General features: G+C 44.1%; 1 protein-coding gene across 1 annotated transcript; it reads left to right on the plus strand.

Moving 5' to 3' along the window:
• Positions 1-1,964: 1,964 nt before the first annotated feature.
• On the plus strand, positions 1,965-14,291 carry LOC139470454 (uncharacterized). Its single transcript, XM_071252860.1, has 2 exons — positions 1,965-1,970; positions 13,845-14,291. Exons 1-2 carry the CDS (start codon positions 1,965-1,967, stop codon positions 14,289-14,291), a joined length of 453 nt encoding a protein of 150 aa, XP_071108961.1.

Consider the following 14,291-nt stretch of genomic DNA (forward strand, 5'->3'; position numbering starts at 1 on the left):
GATTGTATATTGTTGTCCCAATGGGATTACTCTGATCTTCTTGTGGAGATTGTATAGTGTTGTCTCAATGGGATAACTCCGATCTTCCTGCGGAGATTGTATTGTGTTGTCTCAATGGGATTACTGTGATCTTCCTGTGGAGATTTGATAGTGTCGTCCCAATGGGATTTCTCTGATCTTCTTGTGGAGATTGTATAGTGTTGTCCAAATGGGATTACTCCGATCTTCCTGTGGAGATTTGATAGTTTGGGCCAATTGGATAACTCCGATCTTCCTGCGGATATTGTATAGTGTTGTCCCAATGGGATTACTGCGATTTTCCTGTGGAGATTTGATAGTGTTGTCCCAGTGGGATAATTCCGATCTTCCTTAGGTAGATTGTATAGTGTTGTCCCAATGGGATTACTCTGATCTTCCTGTGGAGATTGTATAGTGTTGTCCCAATGGGATTACTCCAATCTTCCTGTGGAGATTGTATAGTGTTGTCCCAATGGGATTACTCTGATCTTCTTGTGGAGATTTGATAGTGTCGTCCCAATGGGATTTCTCTGATCTTCTTGTGGAGATTGTATAGTGTTGTCCCAATGGGATTACTCCGATCTTCCTGCTGAGATTGTATAGTGTTGTCCCAATGGGATTATTCTGATCTTCCTGTGGAGATTGTATAGTGTTGTCCCAATGGGATTACTCTGATCTTCTTGTGGAGATTGTTTGTTGTTGTCCCCGAGGGATTACTCTGATCTTCCTGTGGAGATTGTATGGTGTTGTCCCAATGGGATTTCTCTGATCTTCTTGTGGAGATTGTATTGTGTTGTCCTAATGAGACTACTCTGATCTTCTTGTGGAGATTGTATAGTGTTGTCCCAATGGGATTTCTCTGATCTTCTTGTGGAGATTGTATAGTGTCGTCCCAATGGGATTACTCTGATCTTCCTGTGGAGATTGTATAGTGTTTTTCCAATGGGATTACTCTGATCTTCTTGTGGAGATTGTATAGTGTTGTCCCAATGGGATTACTCTGATCTTCTTGTGGAGATTGTATAGTGTTGTCCCAATGGGATTACTCTGATCTTCTTGTGGAGATTGTATAGTGTTGTCCCAATGGGATTACTCTGATCTTCTTGTGGAGATTGTATAGTGTTGTCCCAATGGGATTACATTAACCTTCGGCATGGTATCTCAGTGGACTAGACTGAAAAGAGGTATAAACCAGGACTCGTACAATCACACACGCGCATACATACAGACACACACGCTCAGACACATACATACACACACAGACACACATGCACGCAAAGACACACACACGTGCGTTCACGTTGCTATATAAGTGAAACGATCTTGAACGCGACGTCAAACCTCATTTCACCCACAGACAGGGCAAGTCACAACAGCGCCAAATGAATTAATTTACCACAGTAGCATACGAGTAAGTGTATGACAGTGTGACCTATGTGGTCATGGCATTATACTTATGTCACACAAGGCGTTGGTGACAGGCATCTTATACCATTGGAAACACTTGTGAACATAACTGTGCCAGCTTTTTGAAATTTTGACGATTAATTTAAATGAAATTTAATTTTGGTCGAGATAAGTTTACTCTATCTGTAGGCCGAATTTAGTCTGCTATTGACACTAAGTCGACCTTTATCGTTAAATTGCTCGTAACTGTGGCAATAATCATAGCTTCTCGACACCGTGATTGACACGTGACACGTGATATTTTCGGAAATTTGTAACAAACGAATGTATTTTAAAAAAAATACTTACCGTGGTGTCACTGTAATTCATGGAGTTATATTTTGACGTCGATACGTACATCCGGGACACCACTGAGGTGAAGGTGAAGGCCACAGTTGTATTCGGGAACCTGCTGACATTTGAACATTTTTGTCGTTAGGTGGCATGACGAAGGTCATGAACCCCATGACAAGGTCGAACATTATAAACCATTGACGCCAATGGAGGTCAGTAGCACGTGCAGGATTGCTGGAGTGAGGATGCAGTGCGCCGGAGGTAGTTTCTTCATCTGCAGTGAGGCACAGCGCGATGATAATTCGGTTGATAGATGCTTGGGAGAAGCTGTGTGGTGGTTTTCTTTAAGAGGCAAATTCATCATGAAATTAATAAGTTCAAATGTATACGAACAGGTATAGCAACATATAAGTCACTGTGTGAACTCCACACACCCCGTATACCTCTAGTCACTGTGTGAACTCCACACCCCTCGTATACCTCTAGTCACTGTGTGAACTCCACACACCTCGTATACCTCGTATACCTCTAGTCACTGTGTGAACTCCACACACCTCGTATACCTCTAGTCACACGTCACTGTATGAACTCCACACACCTCGTATACCTCTAGTCACTGTGTGAACTCGATCCACACCCCTCGTATACCTCTAGTCACACGTCACTGTGTGAACTCCACACACCTCGTATACCTCTAGTCACTGTGTGAACTCCACACACCTCGTATACCTCTAGTCACTGAGTGAGCTCCACACACCTCGTATACCTCTAGTCACTGCGTGAACTCCACACACCTCTAGTCACTGTGTGAGCTCCGTACACCTCGTATACCTCTAGTCACTGCGTGAACTCCACACACCTCTATCACTGTGTGAGCTTCCCGACACCTCTTATACCTCTCGTTACTAGTCAATGTGTGAGCTCCACACACCTCGTATACCTCTCGTCACTAGTCACTGTGACTATACGTGGGCTTACACAGCACGTACAACTCTATCAAATCAGCTGTTTGAGTTGACGATATGTTATTTTTGGCGATATGTTATTGTTGGCGATATGTTATTGTTGGCGATATGTTATTGTTGGAGATATGTTATTGTTGGAGATATGTTATTGTTGGCGATATGTTAATTATTGCTGGAGATATGTTATTGTTGGCGATATGTTATTGTTGGCGATATGTTATTGTTGGAGATATGTTATTGTTGGAGATATGTTATTGACGGCGATATGTTATTGTTGGAGATATGTTATTGTTGGCGATATGTTATTGTTGGCGATATATTATTGTTGGCGATATGTTATTGTTGGAGATATGTTATTGTTGGAGACATGTTATTGTTGGCGATATGTTATTGTTGGAGATATGTTATTGTTGGAGATATGCTTGTGAAGCAAATGACTGACCAAGATCAAAATCGTGTTCTCCTCCGCCATGGAACAATAGTTCTATGTGATACGTTGACAAAGTCGTTCTATATTTCTTTTAATCTTAAAAGATACACAGTCACCAATGGCTATAAAAGACAAAAGTGTTGTCATGTGTTTTGACGGATTTTCGTTGACTTCCTTCTAACCACCGCTGTTTACGACGTCGGGTGCACCATGATGTGTGCAGCACCTGCTTTGAACCGAATAACGCTTAACAAGAACGCCTCGCTGACGCCTTCTCTTCGAGAGTTTCAAAACTAGAAATATAACATGGTATTTCCTAAACCTACGATTGGATCACGCAGGGAAAAGGAAGTGCTTATTTGTGACGTCACATCTATTTAATTAATTTGGACCACCCACTGACGGTGGGCACTATTGAGAAGATCACTAAAGGAAATATTTTTTGTTCGAGGGGATGATTTCCATTAGCTTGTAACAACAATGTTTATCTGGTACGGAAATAATAGACCGCGCGTTAAAGAATATTGTCTGGCGGGCAATTTATACAGTGATGAATCGATGTTGATTATTTGAAAAAAAACAACCCTTCATATTTAAACTAAAGTAGCCCGCATCATCCGGAATACGGACCTTTTATTTCAGCTCGGACGTCCTACGGATATTGTTTCACAGGACACTGTGAATGTCTTCACCGGCGTACACGTTTCGGCGGTGTGGTAGGGTAGTGTCACCTGCTTCTTGCTGTTAGGGCTTGTTTTCTCGCTTCCCGCCAGCACGCGTGTAAAACTCACGCTCTTTCAACTAATTAGCAAAAAGTAAAATTAATTAATTCTGCGACTCACGTGCAGGAAGACACAAGGCAGTTCCACTCTATGGCTGAAGGGAATTGACGATCTTCACACCTGGCCTAAATTGTATTGTCAGTTGACGGACAATTTTCCACTACTTTTGATAACATCCGTGGCGTGATGACCCTTGACCCGAATTCATTATGACCAGTTAAGACGCTTTGTATGGTGAGAGAAATGAGATTGATTTTATCGTTGCGACGGTTTCCGATTTCAAACGGGAAGTTTTTTCAACATCTGATTTTGTTTCTGATGAATAAGGCCGGGTGGACCTTCGAGGGGGTTTGGGGAAGAGTTACGGGAGTTTAGAAAAACAATGAAATTAGTTTTTGATCACCCAGAAACAATAGCATCCAGCCAACACGCGGTACTCAAATGGACCAACTCCGAAAGTGCCCGTATGTTGGCTCCGTTGGCTGTCTGGAAACTTGCCACTCCACCCTTTCGATCTACCCATGGCCACCTCTCCTAAAACTCCACCCCTCCTATTCACAGACGCACACAATTACGCTCCGTGGTCCTCGTTCGTCCTGTTAAATACCACTCTGTGAGTTTAACAAGTGCGTGTGTGTCACTGTGTGCGTGCGTATGTGTGTCAGTGTGTGTGTGTGTCTGTCTGCGTGTATGTGTGCGCGCGTGCGTGTGTGCGTCAGTGTGTGTGCGTGTGTGCGTCAGTGTGTGTGTGTGTGTGTGCGTCAGTGTGTGTGTGTGTGTGTGCGCGTGCGTGCGTGTGTGTGTGTGTGTGTGTGTGTGTGTGTGTGTGTGTGTGTGTGTGTGTGTGTGTGTGTGTGTGTGTGTGTGTGTGTGCCGAAATGTCGCAGGTCGAAAACGGCGACTTTTACTGTCACACCGCCGACCACGACGCACACGTGCTGACAGACCAGTTGGTTTCATCAGGGCACGTCTGAAGCGGCTAAGGGACGTAACTCTGCAGAACGACTGGGAGAGAACGCCGGAGTCGTCGCCATAACAAATATTCAAACCCTGACCATGCATAAAAAATAGACGTATGTGCACTGTTGACACCTCCACATAGCATAAAGTCGTTTCCGATCCAAAGAAGCCCGCTTTAACTGGGAACGGACGCTTTGTCCTGGGAATCGTTCCAAGAAGCCATCTCTGGGGGTAAGACGATCGTTTGTTTGTTGTTTAACGCCGCACTCAGCAATATTCCAGCTATATGACGGCGGTCTGTAAATAATCGAGTCAGGACCACATTAACCATTGATTGACATCATGAGCATCGATCCACGCAATTGGGATCGATGACATAAATCAACAAAGTCAGCGAGCCTGACCACCCGATCCCGTTAGTCGACTCTTATGACAAGCATAGTCGCCTTTTACGGCAGGCATGGGTTGCTGAAGACCTATTCTACCCCGGATCTTCACGGGTCGTAAGACGATCGAAACTCCAGCTATGTAACGTACACCTACTATCGTCGAATAGACTTTTATCACATAATGCCGTAGGTTTCTCAACAGATAGAACGGTATCCACTGGCGTCATTTTCGTATAAATATACAACTAAAAGATGTTAGGTAGGATCATATCAGTAATTATGTTAAGCGTTATAAATATCGCCACCCGGAAAACGCTAGAAGAGATTATTTCTCTTTTATTTTGCCTGTACTCGATGTCAACTCCAGTATATGGGATAAGTATACAACACAACAGGAATTACTCCCAGAGAAGCTTCACCTTGATGTCTTGCAACAGGTGGTGTGAGCTAGAATAAGTTATATAAAGAATCTGGTCTACAGCCCCTCAAGAGTGAGTGAGTGAGTTGGGTTTAACGTCGCTTTTAACAGTATTCCAGTCATATCACGGCGTTTCAGCTTATAGTGGGAGGAAAGCCCGAAGTGATGCAGGTCTTAGACGTTTACCACTTCGGTGAAACCATACCACGGGTGTGGTGCTGACAAACCTAGAAACATAATCAGGGCGAACCGGGATTCAAACCCACAATCATAGGTTTCTGGCGTGCCCAAGGGACGCAACTCTGCACAGCAAATCGCGGCGCCTTAGACGACTGGTCCACCCGTGCCCCCCAGCCCCTCAAGAAGACTAGGGAAGTCAAGAAACTATGTTTCTTTTATAAAATGAAAAACAGTATTGCTCCAGAATATCTTTGTAATGTCGTTTCGCGTCGGATAAAAATGGATAATCATTCTAAATTGAGATATGGTATGCTGTTACAAGAAATATTTTCAAGATTTTTGAGTAAGCCCCCCAGATCTGGGATCTGTTACCAGATGATGTTAAGTCCTCTAGCACGTGCGCTGGTTTTAAAAAGGCATTGGTTACTGCTGGAAATTGTGTATATTTTTTACTTAAATTACGGTACTCGATATAGTCAAATTATCCATGCTCGTTTAAGAACTTGATGTAGTGATCTTAATAGTCACGAGGGTGAAAGACGTATTTCAAATATTGCAGCATGTCGGTACGGCTTTTACTTGGAGTCTCCACTTCAGTTCCTCTGTACTTGACCGATCTATCGTGACATTAGAAGCACTATGTGCCGGTAAACAAAGGGGTTGGTTCTAAGTGTTTGTTTGTTGTTTAACGCCGCACTCACAAATATTCCAGCTATATGACGGTGGTCTGTAATCCAGACAATCCAGTGATTGACATCATGGGCTACGATGGGATACGATGACATGCCTCAACTAAATCAGCGAGCCTGACCACCCGATCCCGTTAGTCGCCTCTTACGACAAGCATGGGTTGTTGAAGATCTATTCTAGCCCGGATCTTCACGGATTGGTTTGGGTCTGAAAACAGTATAGTCTGGTGACAGGACGCTAATACACTTAAATCAACTACATCTGACTTATGTCTGTCGATGATTTCATAGAAAGCTGTGGTAGTTGTTCTTGAGTATCAATATACACTCTCCAAAAAGGAAACGCACAGGTAGATTTTTAGTAAAGTTATTGTACCCAATAAAGTCGATATTAAATTTAATATCATATTAAAGAGAGAGAGAGAGAGAATCTAAATACATGTGCTTGTTCATTAACAGCCATTACATCTCGTTATTTAAGAACATCCAGGGTTATCTACCCTTATAGCCAAATAAAAACCATCTATCAAAGATAAATCTTATACGGTACTCTGATAGAAAAACATTTTTTTTCTATCTGTGATAAAAAAGCGTATCCCAAACCGACAAACAAAAGAATAACACAAAGGTTAATTACAACCCATGTTAATGAGGAAGTAAACGCTAAACAGTGGACGATCAGCAGGGACGCTTTGTTATTAATAATGAAATCATTTTAGAGCTTAACCTGGGCTTAATTTTGACATAATGAGATCTCGGACGGTACGTACTCACTGCGAGACAAATCGTTTTATTGCGAGAGTAGTGGCGAACCTTGGCGGCGTGACAATGGCAGTCGGGGACATCAAAGAGTCAGGTATATCTAGGTTAGATTAATGTATGTAACCTCACTCCGCCCACCTGCACGCAAGTCCACCTACACTATCAATGACCAGTTCCTAGTTTAAGGTCAAATTTATTAACACGGGCAGAAATGGTAGATTTATGATCGGGCCGTTAATGTGTGGGGTTGAGTCCCACCTAATTGTATGCAGGTGGCTTTTGATATAAAAAAACACCATGGCTTTGATTTAGATTTGATGTGAGGATATATCAAAAACAAAATTAATATTCCTTCATTATACTAGTATATCATTTACGCTGGCGGGTATCGCTTTTCTTAGCATGACTAGACACGGCGTTCGGTGTGATAAAGTTGAAATAAAACGATGTCCAACGTACAAGCATAACAGAGTTGCGTTTCATAACAGAAATAAACCTACGTTTATACACACGCATTCGCCGCTAACATCACATAGACTAAACCAACATTTACACAGCACAGAAACATAACAATGCTCCCACATCGCCACGCTGAAAAAACTGCAACTCAGCAAAACGCAAGCACAAAGCATTTTGCGTGTGACAAGGTCACCCGGTGCATGCCTCTATTGCCTCCTTCATGCGGGACAAACATGAGACGACGCCCCACGACGCCCCACAACGCCCCACAACGCCCTGATGCACAACACACCGTTACACAACACGAGGTGACATCGTCTTGTGACACAATGAAACCCGAAGAAGCGATCGAGATTCAGGACACAAGCGATATCGTTGTCTAAGGCGCCGCATTCACTGTGCAGAACTTGGCCCCTGAGGCGTACCAAAAGAAACTGTGCTCGTGTGTTCGAATCTCAAATTTGTTTTGTCAGCACCCTATCCCAGGTTGAGGGCTTCTCAAACAGGGGTTCATATAGGTACAATGTGTGAAGCCCATTTCGGGTGTCCCCCGTGATATAGCTACAATATTGCTAAACGCGGCGTAAAACCATACTCACACCTGCATCGCTTCGGGCTTTCCTCCCACATTAAGCAGACACGCTATAGCTACAATATTGCTAGAAGAGGCGTAAAACCATTCTCACTCTCAAACAGGGGTTCATATGGGTACAATGTGTGAAGCCCATTTCGGGTGTCGCCCGTGCTATAGCTTCAATATTGCTAAAAGCGGCGTAAAACCATACTCACACCTGCATCGCTTTGGGCTTTCCTCCCACATTAAGCAGACACGCTATAGCTACAATATTGCTAAAAGCGGCGTAAAACCATACTCACACCTGCATCGCTTCGGGCTTTCCTCCCAAATTAAGCAGACACGCTGTTATATAACTGGAATACGGTTCAAATTGTTTCACCAAACTCACTCACACACTATAGGGGTTACCGTTACTCCTGAAGGATAGGCCATTTAACGCTTACTGATAGATCACATTCATCTGCTTGCTTACACTCTCATCTGTATCTGACATTCATCAGCAACATCCCGGGTAGATTACGGAGGCCCGAACACCGTCGGGCACTACACGGAACCAGCGTCCTTCTGATTCCCCCACAAGCAATGTAGAGACAGTAGGTGAGCGTTTGATGTTTAACGCCGCTAGGAACCTATATTCCTACCCGTAACCCCCACGGTACGACCAGCGTACGTTGCTGCGACCTATATTCCTACCCGTAACCCCCACGGTACGACCAGCGTACGTTGCTGCGACCTATATTCCTACCCGTAACCCCCGCGGTACGACCAGCGTACGTTGCTGCGACCTATATTCCTACCCGTAACCCCCGCGGTACGACCAGCGTACGTTGCTGCGACCTATATTCCTACCCGTAACCCCCGCGGTACGACCAGCGTACGTTGCTGCGACCTATATTCCTACCCGTAATCCCCATGAAGGAGTGAATGAATAGGTGAGTTTGTTTATCGCGAATGAGAGTAAATATCTATAATTGTGTATGTATATGTTGCCGTGTGGCCATAGGCGTGTCGTGGTATATGTGACAAAGGCGTGTCGTGGTATATGTGACATAGGCGTGTCGTGGTATATTTGACATAGGCGTGTCGTGGTATATGTGACATAGGCGTGTCGTGGTATGTGTGACATAGGCGTGTCGTGGTATATGTGACAGGCGTGTCGTGGTATATGTGACATAGGCGTGTCGTGGTATATGTGACATAGGCGTGTCGTGGTATATGTGACATAGGCGTGTCGTGGTATGTGTGACATAGGCGTGTCGTGGTGTATGTGACATAGGCGTGTCGTGGTATATGTGACATAGGCGTGTCGTGGTATATGTGACAGGCGTGTCGTGGTATATGTGACATAGGCGTGGTGTGTATATATGACATTGGCGTGGCGTGGTATGTGTGACATGGATGAATCGTATTAATCAGGGAGTACTTTGTTATAATTTATTTCAACCTGTGTTGATGTCGGCATTATCATCTCTACTTCAACTACCATGTACGATATACATGTTTAAAAGTGTCTCGAAAGCCAAAATGCCTGGGTGCGCATTTTTGTTTTCAAAGTATGAAATGACGCTTGATCTTCATGTGTGTAGCACGTGACGCTATAATAAACTATTCTTGTTCTTTTTTAACGCCGCTTTTAAAATCTTTCACTTATATCGTGGCGTGTCAGTATTTCAGTTATATAATGGCGTGTCAACATTTCAGTTACATCATGGCGTGTCAATATTTCAGTTATATCATGGCGTGTCAACATTTCAGTTATATCATGGTGTGTCAGTATTTCAGTTATATCATGGCGTGTCAATATTTCAGTTACATCATGGCGTTTCCGTATTTCAGTTATATGATGGCGTGTCAATAATTCAGTTATATGATGGCGTGTCAGTTTTTCAGTTATATCATGGCGTGTCAATATTTCATTTACATCATGGCGTGTCAATATTTCAGTTATATCATGGTGTGTCAACATTTCAGTTATAACGTGGCGTGTCAGTATTTCAGTTATATCATGGCGTGACAATATTTCAGTTATATCATGGCGTGTCAATATTTCAGTTATATGATGGCGTGTCAGTTTTTCAGTTATATCATGGCGTGTCAATATTTCAGTTATATCATGGCGTGTCGGTTTTCAGTTATATATTTGTGTGTCAGTATTTCAGTTACATTATGGCGTGTCCGTATTTCAGTTATTTCATGACGTGTCAGTATTTCAGTTATATCATGGTGTGTCAGTATTCAGTTATATCATGGCGTTTCAGTATTTCAGTTAGATCATGGCGTGTCAATATTTCAGTTATATCATGGCGTGTCAAGATTTTAGTTATATTCATGGCGTGTCAATATTTCAGTTACATCATGGCGTGTCAATATTTCAGTTATATTATGGCGTGTCAATATTTCAGTTATATCATGGCGTGTCAATATTTCAGTTACATCATGGCGTGTCCGTATTTCAGTTATATTGTGGAAACAAGCACAAGAGTACAAAGGAACTATTCAAACTCGATCAGCTCGACCTTTCAACTGGAGCTATCAGTTGGAGCTATCAGTTGGACCCGTGGAGAGAAACGTCGGCATAATCACTGGTCGTCAATTAAACCCGAGTGATTAAATGTACAGTTTACTAACGGAACATCAAAGCGATGTTCGCAACAGATTATAACCAGGTTCACATTAACTTTAAGCGTAAAGAATAAAAAAAAACACCTTTGCTGTTGTTGTTCTTTTGAAGAAATCGATTAGGGAAGCAAACATGAAAGTGACATGTCGATGTACGCCAATGAATTTCAGTATCTTCAAGTGGATCTAATTGAACAATTACCGGAAGCGGAATCACAGAAACATACTCAGAGCGTCGAATAGACTCAAACTCATTCAAAGAAAAAACAATTTACCAATTTGTCAGTTTTTGCTGATGTGTTCATGGACATAAAGCCAATGGGCCAATTCCGATTGTACCATAGCGGCCATAAACGACTCTCCGCCGCTTGGCCATTTACCATGGAACACATTATCTCGATGTATAAAAATGAATCGGTCTGCGACACGAATGAGTGATTTTAATGTTCTGGTCGCATGGACGGTTTCAGTTAGGTTGTTTTACGACTGCTCCTGCGGCGATATAGGCAAATTTACTACCCGGTTTTATCGAAGATGAAAGGAATTTGAAAATGAAGAAACCTTGTCCTGTTCAAGCTGAGCGAGGGGTTACCGTCCTCACACCAGCACGTGGCGCGCGAGATGTTTACATCCGGTCAACGCGGTCATTATTTAGCCTTTTTTTCAGCGGAGAATCCACGTGAGGAGATTGGCGGGCAGGTGGGAAGGCTTAGGTGCAGCTCGGCTCCAGTAGGAGAGGGCCTGGAGGAAACACTGGTGTACTGTCTGATTGTCGTTTGTTTCACGCATGGTGTTGGGAGAAAGGGATCGAACTGATCGCCCGATAGCATCACTTAAGAGTGATGAAGATAACAATAACCCCATTATAACGTGTTGCTGCGCGCGTTTGGTAGGAAATTGGCCTCTTTTTGTAATCACTTGTTCCCTGTTTTGGAGTAAAAATATAAATTAATATTTCAAAACTTGTATCTCTTAGTGATATCTCACTACCTGTCGGTTGAATTTATACATGTAGAGGTTTGAAACTATTGTATAGAAGTACAATTATTTAACAGACTCGGTTGGATTGAAACAGGTGAGGTGAAGATTATTGCACTTATATAGCGACATATGTGTATGTGTGTGTGAATGTGTATGTGTGTGGCTGCTTGAACTAGTCCTGATGCTAGCACACTGATACCATGTCGCAGTTTAACATGAATACCCCACTCAGACACAGTATGCTGACTCCCAGCCGACCCGTCCTCGTTTTAGCCCCTTAATCCCAAGCGCCAGACAGGGTAACAACAAGTACCATCTTTTAACGTCTATTGGTATGACGCGTCCTTCCGCTCTCCGGCGGACGCTCTATCACTAGAGCACGGAGGCGGTCGAATTAAAATAGAACGCTATGCATTTATTAAGGTCATGTTCAAATTCTTCACGACACTACATGCTCTTTTGAGGCCATGTCAGAGTCCTTCATGACATTATGCCAGTTTCTCGAACTACTGATATCTCGACTTCGAGTTAAAGGGGCCTCACTATATATGTATGGTGAGACTCGATTAATTATAGGTCGTCATATAGCTGGAATATTGCCGAGTGCGGCGTTAAACAAACATTTTGTGGGGAAAGCCTCAAGTAACACATGAGCAAGGGCTCACAGTTACAGGGTGAATCTTTGATTTGCCACGTGGAATGCCACATCCCGCCCGAGTGTAGTGCCCCTTTAAGGCGTGGTTAAAATAAACTGTATGAATCTTCAATGGAATCAGTTCGTGTGGGTACATTATGAGAAAATGCTTCTATGACAGGTACAAGAGATTATACTCTATAGCAAGGCTTAGGACTTGTTGAGTTTGGAGAAATGTCTGAAGTGTGCAATAGTTTAAATGAATGCTTCGTCGTCAATAAGTAGTTTCCTGTCCATTGTGTCTGTCTGTCAATAACGCTAGCTCCGTCTCCTCTCGTGCCTGACAGCGACCAAACCCCACAGCAAACCCCAATCTCTTAGTCCCCACCCCACCCCACAACAAATCCATCCCTCCCCACAGCAAACCCACCCTCCCCTCAGATGCAAGTCACTCGACCAGCATCGCATAAACAATTCCCCACCACGCATAAACCCCTCCCCTACAGAACCTTTCTACTCCTCACCCATCAGCACCCCTCCCAACAGTTAAAGTCACGCACTCTCATCCACTCCCGTGCTCACGTGCTGTCGTCTTGTGCAACCTGCCGTCACCAGAAAATATAAACCCTCAATAGTTAACTGACGAATCAAAGCCCGTCAGGTGACCCGACAACCCTATATAATTCTGATTCATCCGATGCTCCATTTCAAGAGTTTATTTACTCCACTTAATCGAAAGTTCTTCAAGTTACAGCCACCTCTATCTCGCCGATATGCAGCCGCCCGAATCATTGCCAAACACATGAATATTCCTATTGGGTTATTCCTGTGGGAGAGAGCCGCGCCTCCATTATATAATCTCATCACCCGCATTCACAGCAATGGGGTTTATGTTCATAATCTATCAAACGTAAACTTTGATTAATTAATTTCCGATAAAGGCGTGTGATGTAGACATTTCACTACAATCATATATTGATGTCCCGACACTAAACGTCTAGAGATTTACTACCAGGATCAGGACACCATCATACCCCCGACCCCACGTCCTTCCTCAACCCACCAGACCTCGCCATCCCCACCCCACCAGACCTCGCAATTCCCACCCCCTTCCTCACCCCACCAGACCTCGCCATCCCCACCCCCCTTCCTCACCCCACCAGACCTCGCCATCAATCCATGCCGTGTGTCTATTGTAAACTTGCCTTGCTTGGATAATCGTTTCCTTAACACCCCTTTAGCAACAGAGCAAGTTTTCCGAAAGAAAATATGTAAAAATACCACCCAAACATACCTCGACTAGAGATTTACTACCAGGATCAGGACACCATCATACCCCCGACCCCACGTCCTTCCTCAACCCACCAGACCTCGTCATCCCCATCCCCTTCCTCACCCCACCAGACCTCGCCATCCCCACCCCAACCCCCTTCCTCACCCTACCAGACCTCGCCATCCCCACCCCCTTCCTCACCCCACCAGACCTCGCCATCCCCACCCCCTTCCTCACCCCACCAGACCTCGCCATCCCCACCCCACCCCCTTCCTCACCCCACCAGACCTCGCCACCCCCCACCCCCTTCCTCACCCCACCAGACCTCGCCATCCCCACCCCCCTTCCTCACCCCACCAGACCTCGCCATCAATCCATGCCGTGTGTCTATTGTAAACTTGCCTTGCTTGGATAA

The sequence above is a fragment of the Haliotis cracherodii genome, unplaced genomic scaffold (genome assembly GCF_022045235.1).
Source record: "Haliotis cracherodii isolate W230 unplaced genomic scaffold, xgHalCrac1.p SCAF_20, whole genome shotgun sequence".
In the NCBI taxonomy this organism is placed as follows: Eukaryota; Metazoa; Mollusca; class Gastropoda; order Lepetellida; family Haliotidae; genus Haliotis; species Haliotis cracherodii.